This window comes from Eleutherodactylus coqui, chromosome 1, assembly GCF_035609145.1.
Source record: "Eleutherodactylus coqui strain aEleCoq1 chromosome 1, aEleCoq1.hap1, whole genome shotgun sequence".
Taxonomy (NCBI): Eukaryota; Metazoa; Chordata; class Amphibia; order Anura; family Eleutherodactylidae; genus Eleutherodactylus; species Eleutherodactylus coqui.
This window is the reverse complement of record NC_089837.1, coordinates 504,265,876-504,287,539: the sequence shown is the minus strand read 5'-3', so window position 1 is coordinate 504,287,539 and position 21,664 is coordinate 504,265,876. Positions and strand designations below refer to the sequence as shown.

Below are 21,664 nucleotides of genomic sequence, written 5' to 3'. Positions count from 1 at the left end.
CGAGGGACCGCAGGCACACACTGCAGAGGTTGGCACGGCTAGGCAGCGACCCTCTTTAAAAGGGGCGGGGCGATAGCCCACAATGCTGTACAGAAGCAATGAGAAATAGAATCCTGTGCCACCGCCATCAGGAGCTGCACACGTGGGCATAGCAACGGGGAACCTATGTGCCACACACTATTCATTCTGTCAAGGTGTCTCTGCATGCCCCAGTCAGACCGGGTTTTTTAATTCATAGACACAGGCAGGTACAACTCCCTATTGTGAAGTCCCTGTCGACCGACAGCATGGGTGGCTCCCTGGAACCCACCAGCGATACACAAAAATATCCCATTGCATTGCCCAACACAGCTGAGGTAGTAATGTCGTGCTAAACGCAGGTGGGCTTCGGCCCACACTGCATGCCCCAGTCTGACTGGGGTTCTTTACAAGTGGAAACAGATGCATTTATAATTCCCTGTGGACCCACAGCATGGGTGGGTGCCAGGAAGCCACCGGTGGTACATAGAAATATCCCATTGCATTGCCCAACACAGCTTAGGTACTAATGTCATGCTTAATGCAGGTGGGCTTCGGCCCACACTGCATGCCCCAGTCAGACTGGTAATATGTACCTTAACAGTAACCGCGTTGGTGGTAATGTGTTGGTGACTGCGGACCTAGTAGTACGGTTTTATTTTGTTGGTTTTCGGAATGTGGCCAGGATTAAGTGGGCTGTGGCGGGGGATGTTTTTGAGGCACTACGTGTCCTCTCCACGTGTCCGTGGTTATATGCACCTTAACAGTAACAGCGTTGGTGGGAAATGGCCTCGCCGCCATCATGTCTTTGGAAAGCCTCTGTTTCCACACCCCAGAGACATACCATTAGCAGCGGTATAGGCAGAGCCCATAATTAGTAACATTTCAGCCGTAGCATTAGGACAGGCCCCACTAACATATCACTAGCAGCATTATAGGGGGAGCACAGTATGCGTTCCATTTCAGTAATAGTAGCACTCAAGACAGGCCCCAGTAACAATTCCGAAGCAGCAGTATAGTGGGAGCGCAGTCTTCGTTCCATTTCAGTACCTGCAGTATAGACAAGGCACAAGTTACATTTATGTAGCTAAAGTGTAGGCTAACCCCATACACCTTTCTGTACCATGAGTGCAGGCGAAGAACATAGAAATTGCTATGATTACACTGTAGGCGAAGGGCCACAAAAATTGCTGTATCAACAGTACTAATGTACATCCAAAAAATTGGCCATGGCCAATCAAGAGGGCAGGTGAAACCTATTAATCGCTTTGGTTAATGTGGCTTAAGTGGTAACTAGGCCTGGAGGCAGCCCAGTTTAACGAAAAATTGGTTCAAGTTAAAGTTTCAACGCTTTTAAGAGCATTGAAACGTATAAAAATTGTTTAGAAAAATTATATGAGTGAGCCTTGTGGCCCTAAGAAAAATTGCCCTTTCGGCGTGATTACGTGAGGTTTCAGGAGGAGGAGCAGGAGGAGGAGGAGGAGGAATATTAGACACAGATTGATGAAGCAGAAATGTCCCCGTTTTGGATGGTGAGAGAGAACGATGCTTCCATCCGCGGGTGCATAATACGTATTGCTTAGGTATCGCTGCTGTCCGCTGGTGGAGAAGAGAAGTCTGGGGAAATCCAGGCTTTGTTCATCTTGATGAGTGTAAGCCTGTCGGCACTGTCGGTTGACAGGTGGGTACGCTTATCCGTGATGATTCCCCCAGCCACACTAAACACACTCTCTGACAAGACGCTAGCCGCAGGACAAGCAAGCACCTCCAGGGCATACAGCGCGAGTTCAGGCCACGTGTCCAGCTTCGACACCCAGTAGTTGTAGGTGGCAGAGGCGTCACGGAGGACGGTTGTGCGATCGGCTACGTACTCCCTCACCATCCTTTTACAGTGCTCCCACCGACTCAGCCTTGACTGGGGAGCGGTGACACAATCTTGCTGGGGAGCCATAAAGCTGGCAAAGGCCTTGGAGAATGTTCCCCTGCCTGCGCTGTACATGCTGCATGATCTCTGCGCCTCCCCTGCTACCTGGCCCTCGGAACTGCGCCTTCTGCCACTAGCGCTGTCGGCTGGGAATTTTACCATCAGTTTGTCCACCAGCGCCCTGTGGTATAGCATCATTCTCGAACCCCTTTCCTCTTTGGGAATGAGAGTGCAAAGGCTCTCCTTATACCGTGGGTCGAGCAGTGTGTACACCCAGTAATCCGTAGTGGCCAGAATGCGTGTAACGCGAGGGTCACGAGAAAGGCATCCTAACATGAAGTCAGCCATGTGTGCCAGGGTACCTGTACGCAACACATGGCTGTCTTCACTAGGAAGATCACTTTCAGGATCCTCCTCCTCCTCCTCTTCCTCCTCCTCAGGCCATACACGCTGAAAGGATAACAGGCAAGCAGCATGGGTACCGTCATCAGTGGGCCAAGCTGTCTCTTCCCCCTCCTCCTCATGCTGCTCCTCCTCCTCCTCCTCCTGAACGCGCTGAGATATAGACAGGAGGGTGCTCTGACTATCCAGCGACATACTGTCTTCCCCCGGCTCTGTTTCCGAGCGCAAAGCGTCTGCCTTTATGCTTTGCAGGGAACTTCTCAAGATGCATAGCAGAGGAATGGTGACGCTAATGATTGCAGCATCGCCGCTCACCACCTGGGTAGACTCCTCAAATTTTCCAAGGACCTGGCAGATGGCTGCCAACCAGGGCCACTCTTCTGTAAATAATTGAGGAGGCTGACTCACACTGCGCCGCGCAAGTTGGAGTTGGTATTCCACTATAGCTCTACGCTGCTCATAGAGCCTGGCCAACATGTGGAGCGTAGAGTTCCACCGTGTGGGCACGTCGCACAGCAGCCGGTGCACTGGCAGATTAAACCGATGTTGCAGGGTGGCAGCGTGCGTGTGGGATTTGCGGAAATGTGCACAGAGCTGGCGCACCTTTCCGAGAAGGTATGACAAGTGGGGGTAGCTTTTCAGAAAGCGCTGAACCACCAAATTAAAGACATGGGCCAGGCATGGCACGTGCGTGAGGCTGCTGAGCTGCAGAGCCGCCACCAGCTTACGGCCGTTGTCACACACGACCATGCCCGGTTGGAGGCTCAGCGGCGCAAGCCAGCGGTCGGTCTGCTCTGTCAGACCCTGCAGCAGTTCGTGGGCCGTGTGCCTCTTCTCTCCTAAGCTGAGTAGTTTCAGCACGGCCTGCTGACGCTTGCCCACCGCTGTGCTGCCACGCCGCGTGACACCGACTGCTGGCGACGTGCTGCTGCTGACACATCTTGATTGCGAGACAGAGGTTGCGTAGGAGGAGGAGGAGGGTGGTTTAGTGGAGGAAGCATACACCCCCGCAGATACCACCACCGAGCTGGGGCACGCAATTCGGGGGGTGGGTAGGACGTGAGCGGTCCCAGGCTCTGACTCTGTCCCAGCCTCCACTAAATTCACCCAATGTGCCGTCAGGGAGATATAGTGGCCCTGCCCGCCTGTGCTTGTCCACGTGTCTGTTGTTAAGTGGACCTTGGCAGTAACCGCGTTGGTGAGGGCGCGTACAATGTTGCGGGAGACGTGGTCGTGCAGGCCTGGGACGGCACATCGGGAAAGGTAGTGGCGACTGGGAACCGAGTAGCGCGGGGCCGCCGCCGCCATCATGCTTTTGAAAGCCTCCGTTTCCACAAGCCTATACGGCAGCATCTCTAGGCTGATCAATTTTGCAATGTGCACGTTTAACGCTTGAGCGTGCGGGTGCCTGGCGTCTTACTTGCGCTTGCGCTCAAACAGTGGCGCTAGCGACGTCCGGACGCTACGCTGAGAGACATTGCTGGATGGGGCCGAGGACAGCGGAGGTCAGGGTGTGGGTGCAGGCCAGGAGACGGTAGTGCCTGTGTCCTCAGAGGGGGGTTGGATCTCAGTGGCAGGTTGGGGCACAGGGGGAGAGGCAGTGGTGCAAACCGGAGGCGGTGAACGGGCATCGTCCCACCTTGTGGGGTGCTTGGCCATCATATGCCTGCGCATGCTGTTGGTGGTGCCTCCCCAGCTGATCTTGGCGCGACAAAGGTTGCACACCACTGTTCGTCGGTCGTCAGGCGTCTCTGTGAAAAACTGCCACACCATAGAGCACCTTGACCTGTGCAGGGTGGCATGGCGCGAGGGGGCGCTTTGGGAAACAGTTGGTGGATTATTCGGTCAGGCCCTGCCTCTACCCCTGGCCACCGCACTGGCTCGGCCTGTGCCCACACCCTGACTTGGGCCTCCGCGTCCTCGCCCGCGTCCACGTCCTATAGGCCTACCCCTACCCCTCAGCATGGTGTATTACCAGTGATTTGATTTCCCAGGCAGGAAAGAAAGTGGCGCAAGCCTGCAGCCAAAATAGAATTTTTTTCCCGTGTTTTTCAAAGGACAAGCCACACTGCGTGTATTCAATGAATACTACTAAGTTTAATAACTGTGTTGTGGCCCTGCAAATGTGTCAGAGAACTGCAGTGATGCAAAGTTATTCGCTCCAGCAGATCAGGGATTTCCCATGCAGGAAAGAAATTGGTGCAAGCCTGCAGTAAAACGTAGCTGGCTGCGTCTGATTTTTTTTAATGTTCTGCACGCAGCACACACGTACCCAGAGCCCTGAGGACTGTCAGAGGCAGGCGAAATAGAATTTTTTCCCTTGTTTTTCAAATTAAAAGCCACACTGCGTCTATTCAATGAATAATGTATGTCTTCTGGCCCTGCCTACACAATTCTATCCCTGTAGTATTAATGCCGGGTGCAATGCTCTGCACAGCCGGTTTTGAGAAAAAAAAAATAAAATGCAACACTGCTAACAGCAGCCTGGACAGTACTGCACACGGATAGATGTGGCCCTAGAAAGGACCGTTGGGGTTCTTGAAGCCTACACTCACTGCTAACACTCTCCCTGCCTAACCACCACTTCTGTCCCTATTGCAGGGCGCAATGCTCTGCAGATCCAATTTTGAAAAAAAAAATAAAAAATACAGTGCTAACACAGTACTGCACACTATTAGATGTGGCCCTGAGAAGGACCGTTGGGGTTTTTGAAGCCTACACTCACTCCTAACGCTCTCCCTACAGCAGCTCCAACACGATACCACTGTCCCTCAGCTAACTCACAAGGCATCTGAGCCGAGCCGCGGGAGGGGACGATTTTTATACTCGGGTGACATCTGATCGCCCCAGCCACTCACAGCAGGGGGGTGGTATAGGGCTTGAACGTCACAGGGGGAAGTTGTAATGCCTTCCCTGTCTTTCAATTGGCCAAAAAAGCGCGCTAACGTCTCAGAGAGGAAACTTAAAGTAACCGGAACACCGCGTGGTACTCGTTACGAGTAACGAGCATCCCGAACACCCTAATATTCGCACGAATATCAAGCTCGGACGAGTACATTCGCTCATCTCTACTGGCTAACACTAAGGCTTATTGCTTGTACAGATGAAACACGCGGTTATAAGTTGTTTTATCTGTGATACCCATGTGCCCAAAAACTGCATTGAAAATGCAGCAAAAAAAGCGTCATACACCATTGTTATGTGTACAAGTACCCAGAGTGTGCACTTATTCATCCACTTCCAGGAGGAGTAATAGAGGATCATCATCATCTACGATCCTCCTGGATTATTATTTTATGGCCAATACAAATAGTTACTTAGATCTGTCTGCAGACGGACGGACAGCTCTCGGGTCTCCTTCTCATGGCAGAATGTTGCCACTGAATTGAGCACAGATTCCGCACCCAATTTTGCAGTGAAATGCGCCATTTTAGTGTTCTATCGCTGCTCCCCAGATCTGAGCTGTAGCTCATATAGTAGATTTTTCTTCATGCAGATCATCAAACCCGTAATGCGGCAAAAATAATTGTCCTGACAATTCACGCAGAGACGAGATCTGCTGGCGCACACGGATTTGTCCCGCCGACAGGAGATAATTCCATCTGTATGCAAAAAGATCACAGAACGCCAAAGCTCAGCCGCAATATTCCACCGAGGGTTAAACTGTCAGATCTACGTGGATAAATCTGACCCGGATCTGACGGATTATAGACCGTGCGAATGAGACCTTGTACTGTATGCGGAGGAGAAACCAGGACAGCAGCGGCATGCAGGTACTCACCGGGCCGATGCATTTCGTATTCGGTCCTCTTTTTGGTATACATTTGGCTATGGAATCCTGAATCCGAATTCCACAACACCCGCTTTTACATTCACTGTTGTTAGAACATTCATCTCCGATGTCCTTAATGTAAAAGAGGAAATAAATGATTAGTGAATTTGTTTCTAAGGCGTCACATTTACATCACAGGAGGAAGTAAAGACTGTTACAGACTTGCCAACTCTCCAGTAACATCCGGGAGACTCCCAGGCAGAAGGGAGACCTGATTACCGGAATAGTTGTCAAATCTGCCGTATGTCACTGAAGTCTTTTGGAAGGGACCCTATACAAAAATATTCCTCTCCCCCGGACCGATGGATGTATGGCAGGCAGCCAGGGACATGCTGACATCCTGCTGACCTTGTTTGCACATAAATCCTGCCCTCCCTTTGGAGATCAGTGGCGCCCCTGCAGGCAGATCCCATAGAAACACCAGTACATCATGATGAGTGAGGCAGAGGCCCTCAGTAAGCGGTGCTGTGTGCCCGGAGGTGCAGTAGAAGTGTGTCTTTTTCATTTCATGTTTGGGCATAAACCTATCAGTAAGTGAAGGCATCAGCTAATCCCCCGGCTGGAGTATCATCTCCAAGACAGAGAAGGGGGGAGAATTCTTGTCATCCAGTAGTTACTTCTGTAGGGAGCAGTAGGGATTCCTATAATGGAAGTGTATAATCACTGACACCAGGATCTTTATGGATTTCATTCCTTTTCAGTAAATTATCTGTAAATAGACGCAGCGTGAGGCCGGAGGTTCAGGGTCCGAGAATGTCCCGTCTGATGCTACATCTCCCGCCGCACGCTGTTTTACCTCAATTTGTATCAGTTGTTTAATTCAGTTTGTCGGTGAGGCTCGTACAGATAAAACACGAGGCGGTAAAGGTTACCTGTGGAACCCGTGCGTCCCAAAACATGATTAGCAGTAAAGAGCGGCGCACTACTGCTATGTGTACCAGCACCGAGGATGTATTTATCATACAGTTCCAGGAGGAGTAAAGGAGGAACAGCTGTAGGGTTATAAGATAAGACGCTCCTGGATTTACATTCTATGGACAATTTAACTAGTTGTTAAACAGACAGTCAGGAGGCGGATCATTCAGATGTTTCCTTGTGCAAATTTTCAAGTCTGCACTACGGGAAAGATAATTGACCCGTCATTTCTTGGTGATGAAACCACGTCAGGCGGCCGCACATGGATCTGTCCCGTAACAGAGGTTACATCCACGTGCGAATGCACACAAGAATCTGCAGCAGAATTCTAGAGCTCAGTCTCAGAGATCTTTCATGGGTTAAATTGTCAGAGCCGCATCAGGAAAATATGGCGCTAATCTGACAGTTTAAGGTCACTCTCACACACGGCATCGCATTTTGCCGGGATATTTTACCATGATTTCTGAATGCACCCCACCATTGTGAGGGTGATGAGGTATGCTAAAAATTGTGAAAATGAACGGGGGCGTGGCCTAGTCTGAATGGGAACAGTTGGGCTTCCAAGAGCTCTGTCCCTGCCTTACAAGATCTATCAGCATCCTGCCTCTGCTGGACCTGAGCCAGGCTCCCAAAGCCCTGCATCTTACCCTCCAGCGTTAGGCCCAATGCCCATGGACAGAAATTTTGCAGCATTTTTTCCCACTGAAATCTCGCCATGGCACGCTGTACATAGGATGGCATTAGTTTAATGCCATCCTATGCTCACTGCCCCGATTTGACCGCATGAAAATCCGTGCGGTAAACAAATGGAGGCATGTTCTATTTCTGTGCGGGCCTCGCAGAAGCCCACACAAAAATGTCACTGATGATGTGCCGGCTCCGCTCTGCAGAGCGGAGGAGAAGATACCGGGCGAGTGAGTTTGAGGTCAATGCCAAGGCACAAGTCGCCTCCCACTGCATGAATCTCGCAGCGAGATCTGACCTGGCCGTGGGCATGAGGCCTTAGGGGAACATTTAGAGACCAAACAGATCGGAGATCCACTGCGCCAGCAAGGCCCGAACATCCCCGCAAGGGCGAGCACCGGGTGCTAACACCCGAGGAGAACCCAGCCTAAGCCTTCCTCATCAGGTGGTCCAGAGTGGGGACCAGCTAGAGGCTCCTAGATTGCTGAAACTGCAGCCTGCTCCTAGCTCCTCGTGGCCGGGTGACACTGCCGCCAGCGGCAGCTCCATCCGACAGCTTCTGCCCTGTGAGCCCTCGGCCACCGCGGGCCCCCTGTGCAGCTCACTGCATCCTACTGGACAACCCTGTACCCCAGGAAGCTAAGATGATCATCACCAGCCGAGCAGACACCATCTAGTGTGAGCCCCCTGCAAAGCGGGACCGGCTTTCCTTAAATCGCTGCATCCCCAGGAAGAGCCTGACCGTGGGGCGATCAGACACTCCCCACCCCCTCCCCGTCAGGCGGCCGCAATCTTGAGCCGGGGGACAGCATCCCTCCTGTTGTACCCCTGCAGCTGCAGGGGGTATAGAGAGGGCACAAAAAGTGAAAGGAAGTAGCAGGGAGAGGAACTAGGGAAGGTGGGCAGTCCTCAGTGAAGTGTCCCTGGGTATACAACACCCATAGCCCAGAGGGGTGAAGCTGCCTGGCCTCCCCTTAATAGTGAGGGGAGAAATAGAAACCCGGTCTTCAGCTGGCAGGACTTTGTTGTTCTCTGCTACCACCTAGTGGCCAACTAAGGGAACAACATCTTACAATATACTCTTGCTAGACTGAAGTGGCCTGCAAGAATAGACCCCCATCATCGGCAACACACACGAACATGTACAGGAGAGGACATAAATAAATAAATCAGTGCAGGACTGCCTCCTGAAAAAGCAGTGGGACCCCCCCTCCCTTACTCTCCAGAAAAATAATCCAATAACCACCATGTACATATCAGGCTCCCGCCTCCGCTCATCACTCAGTAAAGCAACAAGTAAAAATCTTGTAAATAATAGAGGAAACCATGCTGTAATTGGCCTGAGCCCCTCCATCACCCCGTGGGATGAGCTCATACATGGCCTTTGGGATTACTGCCATCCTCCCTTGAGCTGTGCCCTGACTCTGTCCTAGACAGCTGACTGGAATATTTCAATCATCACTCCCCAAGCTATTCCCTCCAGGTTATGGCTTCAGAATGACAAAAACAGCGAACAGAAAAAAATGCTTACAATGTCAGCTGAAAGTACCCTTCCAGGACTGTTCTCAGGATCTCAGCCTATTTCCTCAAAACTCTGATTCCAAGCTAGTGAACCAGTGAAAAACACCCAAATTACAGACCTCTCCACTGCAGACTCAACGCTCTTTAACCACATAAAAAAAAATGTTTCAGGGCGAGCTGCAATCAGCATTTCATGATATCTCTAAGCAAATCTCTGACCTAGGCCATCGTACAAATGACCTTGAACAAAAAATGGATGAGATAATCGATGCATTGGACCAAGAGCAAGCCAAATGGTATGAACAATCAACAAGGGTTGAAGCTTTTGAGCTGAAATGTGAAGACCTCGAAAACAGGAGCAGAAGTTCAAATTTAAGGATTCGAGGCGTCCCCGAGAGCATCACTAACTTAAAAGAAGTGGCCACCAACCTCTTCTCTGCACTTCCTCCGCCGTCTGACAAGGAAACCCTCCATATGGACAGAATTCCTCATTTCCTTACTAAGCCTGCCCAACTCTGACCTCCCAAGAGACATTATCTTGAAGCTCCAGTACTCCGAGATGAAGGACCAAATCCCATCCGCCGCTCGCAACGCACCCTCGCTTCCAGGCGTTCCACCTTCGATCCAGCTGTACGCCGACATTGCTTCCTCTACCCTTGCAAAAAGGAAGATCCTGAAACCCATCACCTCAGCACTACAACAGGTGAACATAAAGTATAGATGGAACTTCCCGTTTGCATCTGTTCGCATCAACCTGGAGGAAGGGAAATGCATGCTAGAAGAGGAAGGAATTCCCTACGATCCTGGCAGTAACCCACCGCCTAGCCCTCAACGGCCAACCTGCACCTGGACAAAAGTCAAAAGACCACGCTGAAATAAGCCAGTTCCACTGCAACACAACCAGAACCTCTGAAACAAGATATGTATGAACAGACTTTGTTTAACCCCTTAATGACATGGCCTATTTTGGCGTTGAGGACCAAGCCATTTTTGGTATTTTTCCATCTCCATTTTTCAAAAGCCATAACTTTTTTATTTTTCTGTCGACGCGGCCGTATAAGGGCTTGTTTTTTGCGTGGCGAGCTGTAGTTTTATCGGTGCCAGTTTTGGGTACATAGACTATATTGTAAAACTTTTATTATTTTCTTATGATAACAGGGAGAGAAAACACATCAATTCTGCCATAGATTTTTTTTTTTTTACAGCGTTAATCGTGCAGCATACATGACACACTAATTTTTTTCTGCGGGTCGGTACAGTTACAACGACACCAAAATTCTTATATTTTTTTTTAGGTTTTTACACTTTTTTTGCAATAAAACCCCTTTTTTTTGGAAATCTTTTTTTCTATCTATAGCTGCATTCAAAGTCCTGTAACTTTTTTATTTTTCTATGTACGGAGCTCTATAAGGGCTTATTTTTTGCGAGACGAGCTGTAGTTTATGCTGGTTCCATTTTGGGGAATGTATGGCTTTTTTGATCACTTATTGCATTTTTTGGGAGGCAAAATGCTAAAAATTAGCCTTTTGCCTCTGTTTTTTAGCATTTTTTGCTTAGCTTTTGGCCGTACAAAATAAAAAAAGTGTTCAACTTTTTGTACACGTCGTTACAGACGCGTCAATACCCAATATGTGGAGTTTTAAATTTTTTTAACCTTTTTTTATGCTTATATTAGAAAAATCCTAAAAAAAGGGTGTTTTTTACATTTTTTTTACCTTTTTTTTTACATTTTTATTTTCTTTTTTTTACAGTATTTGAGTCCCTCTGAGGGACTTGCAGCACTGTGCCTATGATCGCTGTCATAAGGCATGGCAGAGCTACTGCTCTGCCATGCCTTATCGCTTATACAGCAAGCATAGGCATAGGCAATACAGGACTGTTGTCATCGCGAGAGCCGGCCGGAGACACAGAGAGAGCGCGCTACCTCTGTGAACTCTTTCCCTGCCGCGATCTACTTAGATCGCGGCAGGGAAGAGGTTAACAGCGGGGGGCGCATCTCCGATGTCCCCCCGCTGTTGCAGCGGGACGCCGGCTGTGACTGACAGCCGGCTCCCGCTGCGGGATAGCGTGGGATCATATGTGATCTCGCGCTATCCCCAGGACGTACCGCTACGTCCTGTTGCGGGAAGTACCAGGCTCCCAGGATGTACCAGTACGTCCTGGAGCGGGAAGGGGTTAAATACTGAAAGATTAAGGTTTTCTAATTTTCTAAAAAAATGTGACGGAAATAGTTTAGATTTCCTATAAACTGACCAGTGGAAGTTAATTGTTTTGTTTTCACAGTGATATTTCTTTATTGCACCCCCTGCGAGGGGAATTTTCTAGCTGAACAGCTCGTAATAATTTGCATATTATTTCTCAATAAAACCAGTTGAACCAAAAAGTTTGAAAACGCGTCAAAATAGAGCAGTCAGCACACAAAAATCATGTTTTAGAAAATGTATTCGAGCGCAGGTCTGAAGGGCCCCATTGAAATCAAGGGGAGTGTTGTATCTCAATTATCGGGGCGTTCAAAACGCTGCATTAATAACAGTATAAAGCACGTGTGTGAGAGTGGCCTAAGGCCGGCATGAACGGGGAATCGTACTAGTATGTCCTCTGCGCACCGTATAACAACTGGGTACAGGTACTCACCAGGCCGTAACAGCTGATATCTGGCGAGCCGCGTGAAACACATAGAGCGACGCCCTGATATCTGGTGCAACATCGGCTGCTACATTGAGAACTTCTCGTACATTGATTTGAGAAGGGCTAAATGTAAAACAGAGAAAATAAATATTCAGTGAATTTGTTTATAAGTTTTCACATTTATTTCACATGAGGAAGTAAAGACGATTCATACTTGTCACCCCGGAATATCCTTAAGATTTTCAGGATTAGGGGAGATCTCTGGGATTCGCAGTTGTCAAATCTACCGCATGCTGCTGAAGTATCTTGGAAGGAAGCCTTTTATAGAAGACTAGTAATTATTAGGACATTATAGCAGCAGTGTTTCTGGTGGCACATCACACACACAGCAGCTTGATTACCACACAAGACAAACACAGCTGGGACAAACACAGCAGGGACATCCCCACAGGTCCTTCAGCCTACCGGATCTCTGTGGTGGAGGTAGGTCAGTGTGTTCTGTCAAGACCGCTGAGTTGTGTCTGACATAATAGTGGCTTAGTTGTATTCTCAGTGTTTTAGGACCTGCCGTAATGGCGCCAGCGAGCGAAGCTATGACGTAGCCAGGAGCAAGGCTATGATGTCACCAGGGGTGGGGCTATGAAATCGCTAGGGAGCCAAGCACTCGCACTCATACAAACAGACAAGTGGTCATTACATTCCATAATAACACAATACAGAAGCTGCTGCTGCCACATTTAGTAACTGACACAAGTGTTGGCGTCTATAAGAGAACAATAGCTTTTTAATGGCTGAAAACAACATAACTTGTAGCAGAAAGTTATTACAGACAAGTTAAACTTTGCTACATCTGTAGACGCCAACTCTACCAGAAAACCCAGGAGGCTCTTTGGAAAAAAGGAGACGTATCAGAGTCCCCGGAGAATTGCCAAGCGTTCTGAAAGGGTTTGGGCTATTAGGCCTCCATCTCACAAGATGTATGATTCCCCTGTAAGAGCTCCCACCCACTGGTGATATTTTCTTTCTTGCGCTGCGAGAGCACGAGAAAAATCTCGCATCATAGCGCAAGAAAGAGGCCGGTATAGAACCGGCATATCGCAAATGGTTTCAATGGGGCTAGCGACAGCTGTGACAGCTATGGCAGGAGTTCCTTCATCCCCGTTGGGACCGCAGGGATGAAGGAATCCTCTGCCACAGCTGCCACAGCTGTGGCAGAAGTCCGCAGCATTCTATTCTATTGCTTTCAATGGGATCGGCACTGCTGCCGATCCCATTGAAATCAATGGTTTCAGCAAGCCCTGTGGAATGATTATCGGGGAAGGGCTTGAAATATAAGCCCTTCCCCAATAATCATCATTAAGTGTGAAAATTTTTTTTTTTAAATTATACTCACCTCTCCTGCTCTCAGCCGCGTCCTCCTGCTGGCTCTCTGCCACTGCTACTGAGCTCTTTCAGCAGTCGGGGATTTAAAAATCCCCGCCTTCTGAAAGGGCTGTGCAGATTGGCTGAGGGCTCAGCCAATAGCAGCTACTGCTTAGCTATTGGCTGAGCGCTCAGCCAATCACACATAGCTCTTAGCTATTCATTCATGAATAGCTAAGATATAGCTTATATTTTTAAGCCCTTCCCGAAAATTCATCCCGCACTCACCGGCAGCCCATTGCTTTCAATGGAGCCGGCTGTATTGCCGGCTCCATTGAATTCAATGGGCAAACATCGTTCTCCTCTGCCACAGCTGTGGCAGAGGATAGAGGGCAGTGCGGGCCGGTTTCACTGAAAACGCTGCTAGGTGCAGCTTTTTCAGCATATCGTCAGCCCCAGTCACGCGATTTGCGATGCGCATCCGTTATGCGATCCGCAAATCGCGGGAAAAAACGCCCGTGTGACCGAGGCCTCAAACACATGAAACACTATCTGAGGTTTCAGGCGTTTCTATGGTGCTTTTTTTTTTTTTATCTAGAGTCATTTTCTGCATTACTTGCCATTTTTGAAGTTCTATAGAGAAAGCTACTGAGAAAAGACAGAAAACCATCATCCAAAACACCACCAAAAACATGGGAGAGGGTTATCCTACAAATGGTATTTTATGAAAAATGCCACATTTATGTTATTGGGTGTTTTATACATAACAATACAAAAAGAGCAGAAAGAGATTCAACAGTAATATTTCAGTGTTGAATCATCATATTTGTGTCAATCCCTTAAAGCTTATAATACCCTCTTGTCTTTATTAAAATAAAAAAATACAACATAACTTTACCCCACCTTGATTAAAAAGTCAAGAAGAGAAGGAAAAAAAAACCTTAACGTACCCTAGAAGAATCAGACATATTTGATGCAGTGTTAGGGCGTTCAATCCACCCCTCCCATATCTTATGAAATTTAGCCGGGCAACCTCTAACCATGTATGTCAGTTTATATAGAGGGGTGACACTGGTTATCGGGATGCTCTAGTGGCGGTTTTTAGGGTGCTTCCAGTTGAACAATATTACTTTTTTTGCATAGAGCAGCAATAATTACAATAATTGTACAGCGTGTGCGCGTCGCTTCATCAACCGGGATATCAAATGCCACATTTTTAGTGTGTTTTGGTGAAACGGGCTGTCAAATGCCCCATTTTGCTGCAGTCAGTTGGGTACTGTTGTATCTTGTCTCCACCACAAATATGGGTGGAGAACTGCCTAGAGAGAGATAATGCCTTGTTACTGCCCTGATAATGCCCCCCTCAGCTCCCAACCTGTTTGCGGCTGTGTCTCTTCCTGTGGCAGTATGTCAGATCACAGCTCTGCCAGAGTTTGAAGGTAATCTGGTCCAGGGGAAGCTAGACAGTGACAGCAAGAGTGACAGTGGGGAATGGCAGCAGGACACATTGCAGGGGAGAATGGAGGCCGGCGCGGAAATTCACAGTGGGGGACCGCAGTGCCGCTAATCTTCCTGCAGTTTACATCGGTGGAGCCGTTTATCCATCCAACAATGGTGACAGCGGGGCAGGCTCATGGGGCACTGCAGAGTGACCAGACCACAGCGGCGAGGACAGCGAGTGCACAGGAGCGCAATGGCACAGCGCAGAGCAATGGGGACAGTAACATCGCAGGAGCTACAACTGCACAAGGCAGATCGGTGGCATGAATGACAGGAATCGGGAGGGGAAATTATGGTAGTAGGACAGGACAGTAAGATTTACAGGAGTCGGGAAAAGAGATTATGCTAGACCTAGGCCGGGGACAGTCACAGAATCCGGAAAGGGCGATATTCTGCTGTATCACCAGGCAAATTGCCAGCGGCCTCGCCACTGGAGATTGCAAAGCCGGCTAGAGAAACACAGAACATGGGCGGGGAGGCTTGACAAGGGCGGGAAGCACATCTGCGTTACCTGCCCATTCCCTGTCACCCAACCCATATCTTCAGCCGTATTTCAAGTGGAGACAAGATACAGCAGTACCTGTTAGTTGTAGGTCAATATTGAAATTTAATACAAACACTACATGTTTTGTGACCATTCATTTCTAATTTAGGGGTCAGAAGCATTTTTTGCAATCATGGCAGGCTGCAGGTTTAAGAATTTTTCTGGTCTTTTTTCGTGTAGGCTTCTTTGTAGAAAAAAAAAAAAAAACAAGTAAAAATGTGACCTTAAAAAGACACCCAAAAAAGCCGTCATAAAAAACACAAGTGAGGAAATTTCAAGCTTTTTTAGTTATGTTTTTAGGGTCAAAAATGCTTCCAAAAAGGGTGTGTGACGCTGCCTATTCGCTCTTGCAGGTTTTTCTTTTTAGCTTTTAACTCCTTCCTCTCGCAGCTTGCTTTGATCTTATTGACAGCACAGTTTTTTTTTTAATCTGACATTTTTCATTAGGGTAAATGTCAGGAAAGGGTTAAACACTGTAAATGACTGCTATGAAACATGTGCATTTCTCTAAAGTTTCATTTTCATACAATTTTAGTGCTGTTTAACAACATCTATTTGGTATATGTGTGTATGGTATATACAGTGTGCGATATGTATACATGCGTGTGTGACATACACTGTATTTTCTGGACTAGAAGTGGTGGGGTCTTTTACTCTGAAGTGACCTCACCAAGCTCCTCTGCCTCTCTCTGCTGTGATCCCACTCGGCTCTCTGACTGCTCCCCATCCTGGTCGGCTGATTCCCCAACACTAACACGAGAGACCGAGCCCCCTCAGAGTCCTGACCATGGAGCTCGGCCTCCTATAGCGGAGGCGCCCTGTTTGTTTTCTCTCACACTCTGCAGCTGCTGGTGACATTAACAGGACAACCTCCATTCTCCATCTGGCGGCATTGAGCAGCCTGCGCCACTTCTGGTTGACTGAGCTACGGCGGCTCAGAGTTAATGCAAGTAAGCTGGGTTGTTGTAAAAAGGAGGGCAGAAGTATGTCTATTTTAGAGTAGGAGATGACAGCAATTGTATAGTTAAAGAATTACTGCGCCTGTTTAACACTCTAGTGAAATGTAACCAATTAGTTTGCTTTTAGATGGAAGAATGTCTCTGTGTGGATTCCTTCTGTTGTTGGTTCAGTCTTTTGGAAACTATTCCAACTGGACACATATATATGGATGCAATAAAGTGTCTATTAGAGATGAGCGAACGTACTCGTACAAGCTTGATATTCGTGCGAATATTAGGGTGTTCGGGATGCTCGTTACTCGTAACGAGCACCACGCGATGTTCTGGTTACTTTCAGTTTCCTCTCTGAGACGTTAGCGCGCTTTTCTGGCCAATTGAAAGACAGGGAAGGCATTACAACTTCCCCCTGTGACGTTCAAGCCCTATACCACCCCCCTGCTGTGAGTGGCTGGGGCGATCAGATGTCACCCGAGTATAAAAGTCGGCCCCTCCCGCGGCTCGCCTCAGATGTCTTGTGAGTTAGTGAGGGACAGTGCTGCTGGTGCCTGAGCTGCTGTAGGGAGAGCGTTAGGAGTTAGTGTAGGCTTCAAGAACCCCAAAGGTCCTTCTTAGGGCCACATCTACCTGTGTGCAGGCTGCTGTTAGCAGTGTTGCATTTTTTTTTTTTTCTAAAAATCGTCTGTGCAGAGCATTGCACCCTCCATTGATACTACAGGGACAGAATTGTGTAGGCAGGGCCACAACACAGTTATTGTTCATTGAATATACGCAGTGGGGCCTTCCCTTTGCAAAAAAGCGAAAAAATTATATTTGGCCTGCCTGTGTCAGTCCTAAGGTCTCCGTGTATGTGTGTGCTGCGTGGAGAACGTACAAAAATCAGACGCAACCAGTTACGGTTTACTGCAGGCTTGCGCCATTGTCTTTCCTGACTGGCAAATACCTGCTCTGCTAGAGTTAATAACTCTGCTACACTAAAGTTGTGTGACACTTTTTCAGGGCCACACCACAGTTATTAAACGTATTGTTCATTGAATATACGCAGTGGGGCCTTCCCTTTGCAAAAAAGCGAAAAAATTATATTTGGCCTGCCTGTGTCAGTCCTAAGGTCTCCGTGTACGTGTGTGCTGCGTGGAGAACGTACAAAAATTAGACGCAACCAGCTACGGTTTACTGCAGGCTTGCGCCATTGTCTTTCCTGACTGGCAAATACCTGCTCTGCCAGAGTTAATAACTCTGCTACACTAAAGTTGTGTGACACTTTTTCAGGGCCACACCACAGTTATTAAACGTATTGTTCATTGAATATACGCACTGGGGCCTTCCCTTTGCAAAAAAGCGAAAAAATTATATTTGGCCTGCATGCTTGCGCCAATTTATTTCCTGCCTGGGAAATCAAATCACTGGTAATACAGCATGCTGAGGGGTAGGGGTAAGCCTAGAGGACGTGGACGAGGACGCGGAGGGCCAAGTGAGGGTGTGGGCACAGGCCGAGCTCCTGATCCAGGTGTGTCGCAGCCGACTGCTGCGCGATTAGGAGAGAGGCACGTTTTTGGCGTCCCCACATTCATCGCCCAATTAATGGGTCCACGCGGGAGACCTTTATTAGAAAATGAGCAGTGTGAGCAGGTCCTGTCCTGGATGGCAGAAAGTGCTTCGAGCAACCTATTGTCCAGCCACAGTTCTGCGCCGTCCACTGCTGCAAATCCGAATCCTCTGTCTGCTGCTCCTCCTTCCTCCCAGTCTCCTCACTCCACTACAATGACACATGCTCAGGAGCGGGAACACTCCCAGGAACTTTTCTCGGGCCCCTGCTCAGATTGGTGTAGAGGAACCACTGCTGCCCAGAGGAGTTTATCGTCACTGATGCCCAACCATTGGAAAGTTCCCGGGGTCCGGGGGATGAGGCTGGGGACTTCCGGCAACTGTCTCAAGACCTTTCAGTGGGTGAGGAGGACGATGACGATGAGACACAGTTGTCTTGCAGTGAGGTAGTAGTAAGGGCAGTAAGTCCGAGGGAGGAGCGCACAGAGGATTCGGAGGAAGAGCAGCAGGACGATGAGGTGACTGACCCCACCTGGTGTGCAACGCCTACACAGGACAGGTCTTCAGAGGGGGAGGCACGGGCAGCAGCAGGGCAGGTTGCAAGAGGCAGTGCGGTGGCCAGGGGTAGAGGCAGGGCCAGACCGAATAATCCACCAAGTGTTTCCCAAAGCGCCCCCTCGCGCCATGCCACCCTGCAGAGGCCGAGGTGCTCTAAGGTCTGGCAGTTTTTCACCGAGACGCCTGACGACCGACGAACAGTGGTGTGCAAACTTTGTCGCGCCAAGATCAGCCGGGGAGCCACCACCAACAGCCTCACCACCACCAGCATGCGCAGACATATGATGGCCAAGCACCCCACAAGGTGGGACGAAGGCTGTTCACCGCCTCCGGTTTGCACCGCTGCCTCTCCCCATGTGCCCCAACCTGCCACTGAGATCCAACCCCCCTCTCAGGACACAGGCACGACCGTCTCATGGCCTGCACCCACACCCTCACCTCCGCTGTCCTCGGCCCCATCCACCAATGTCTCGCACCGCACAGTCCAGCCGTCGCTAGCGCAACTGTTGGAGCGCAAGCGCAAGTACGCCACCACGCACCCGCACGCTGAATCGCTAACCGTCCACATAGCCAAATTTATCAGCCTTGAGATACTGCCGTATAGGGTTGTGGAAACGGAGTCCTTCAAAGCTATGATGGCGGCGGCGACCCCGCGCTACTCAGTTCCCAGTCGCCACTACTTTTCCTGATGTGCCGTCCCAGCCCTGCACGACCACGTCTCCCGCAACATTGTACGCGCCCTCACCAACGCGGTTACTGCCAAGGTCCACTTAACAACAGACACGTGGACAAGCACAGGCGGGCAGGGCCACTACATCTCCCTGACGGCACATTGGGTGAATTTAGTGGAGGCTGGGACAGAGTCAGAGCCTGGGGCCACTCACGTCCTACCCACCCCCAGAATTGCGGGCCCCAGCTCGGTGGTGGTATGTTCGGCGGTGTATGCTTCTTCCACTAAAGCACCCTCCTCCTCCTCCTCCTCCTCCTCCTCAACCTCTGTCTCGCAATCTAGATGTGTTAGCAGCAGCAGGACGTCACCAGCAGTCGGTGTCGCGCGCCGTGGCAGCACAGCGGTGGGCAAGCGTCAGCAGGCCGTGCTGAAACTACTCAGCTTAGGAGATAGGAGGCACACGGCCCACGAACTGCTGCAGGGTCTGACAGAGCAGACCGACCGTTGGCTTGCGCCGCTGAGCCTCCAACCGGGCATGGTCGTGTGTGACAACGGCCGTAACCTGGTGGCGGCTCTGCAGCTCGGCAGCCTCACGCACGTGCCATGCCTGCCCCACGTCTTTAATTTGGTGGTTCAGCGCTTTCTGAAAAGCTACCCACGCTTGTCAGACCTGCTCGTAAAGGTACGCCGGTTCTGCGCACATTTCCGCAAGTCCCACACGGACGCTGCCACCCTGCAACATCGGTTTAATCTGCCAGTGCACCGACTGCTGTGCGACGTGCCCACACGGTGGAACTCTACGCTCCACATGTTGGCTAGGCTCTATGAGCAGCGTAGAGCTATAGTGGAATACCAACTCCAACATGGGCGGCGCAGTGGGAGTCAGCCTCCTCAATTCTTTTCAGAAGAGTGGGCCTGGTTGGCAGACATCTGCCAGGTCCTTCGAAACTTTGAGCAGTCTACCCAGGTGGTGAGCGGCGATGCTGCAATCATTAGCGTCACCATTCCTCTAATATGCATCTTGAGAAGTTCCCTGCAAACCATAAAGGCAGCCGCTTTGCGCTCGGAAACAGAGCCGGGGGAAGACAGTATGTCGCTGGATAGTCAGAGCACCCTCCTGTCTATATCTCAGCGCGTTCAGGAGGAGGAGCATGAGGAGGAGGAGGAGGAGGGGGAAGAGACAGCTTGGCCCACTGCTGACGGTACCCATGCTGCTTGCCTGTCATCATTTCAGCGTGTATGGCCTGAGGAGGAGGAGGAGGAGGATCCTGAAAGTGATCTTCCTAGTGCGGACAGCCATGTGTTGCGTACAGGTACCCTGGCACACATGGCTGACTTCATGTTAGGATGCCTTTCTCGTGACCCTCGCATTCAACGCATTCTGGCCACTACGGATTACTGGGTGTACAAACTGCTCGACCCACTCTATAAGGAGAACCTTCCCACTCTCATTCTCGAAGAGGAAAGGGGTTCGAGAGTGTTGCTATACCACAGGACCCTGGCGGACAAGCTGATGGTAAAATTCCCATCCGACAGCGGTAGTGGCAGAAGGCGCAGTTCCGAGGGCCAGGTAATAGGGCAGGTGCGGAGATCGAGCAGCATGTACAGCCCAGGCAGTGCAACAGTCATTAAGGGCCTGGCCAGCTTTATGGCTCCCCAGCAAGACTGTGTCACCGCTCCCCAGTCAAGGCTGAGTCGGCGGGAGCACTGTAAAAGGATGGTGAGGGAGTACCTAGCCGATCGCACGACCATCCTCGGTGACGCCTCTGCCCCCTACAACTACTGGGTGTCGAAGCTGGACACGTGGCCTGAACTAGCGCTGTATGCCCTGGAGGTGCTTGCTTGTCCTGCGGCTAGCGTCTTGTCGGAAAGGGTGTTTAGTGCGGCTGGGGGAATCATCACAGATAAGCGTACCCGCCTGTCAACCGACAGTGCCGACAGGCTAACACTCATCAAGATGAACAAAGCCTGGATTTCCCCAGACTTCTCTTCTCCACCAGCGGACAGCAGCGATACGTAAGCAATACGTAGGCTGCACCCGCGGATGGAAGCTACGTTCTCTCTCACCATCCAAAACGGGGACATTTCTTCTTCATCAATCTGTGTCTAATATTCCTCCTCCTCCTCCTCCTGCTCCTCCTCCTGAAACCTCACGTAATCACGCTGAACGGGCAATTTTTCTTAGGGCCACAAGGCTCACTCATAATTTTTCTAAACAATTTTTATATGTTTCAATGCTCTTAAAAGCGTTGAAACTTTAACTTGAACCAATTTTTAGTTAAACTGGGCTGCCTCCAGGCCTAGTTACCACTTAAGCCACATTAACCAAAGCGATTAATGGGTTTCACCTGCCCTCTTGGTTGGCCATGGCCAATTTTTTTGATGTACATTAGTACTGTTGATACAGCAATTTGTGGGCCCTCGCCTACAGTGTAATCAAATGAATTTTTAGCCCACCTGCATTACAGCTGACGTTACATCCGCTGTGTTGGGCAATGCAATGTGATATTTCTGTGTACCGCCGGTGGCTTCCTGGCACCCACCCATGCTGTGGGTCCACAGGGAATTATAAATGCATCTGATTCCACTTGTAAAGAACCCCAGT

At 49.8% G+C, this 21,664-nt stretch overlaps 1 protein-coding gene across 2 annotated transcripts in view; it reads right to left on the bottom strand.

Moving 5' to 3' along the window:
* LOC136614127 (keratin-associated protein 12-1-like) overlaps positions 1-21,664 on the bottom strand; it is a 118,038-nt gene that overhangs the window by 58,531 nt on the left and 37,843 nt on the right. For both annotated transcript variants that reach the window (XM_066594101.1, XM_066594100.1), the window contains exons 2-3: positions 11,931-12,047; positions 6,126-6,248 (exon numbers count right to left, since the gene is read on the bottom strand). In XM_066594101.1, coding sequence (XP_066450198.1) covers positions 6,126-6,248; positions 11,931-12,047 — 240 coding nt within the window. The remainder of the gene's footprint in view (positions 1-6,125; positions 6,249-11,930; positions 12,048-21,664) is intronic.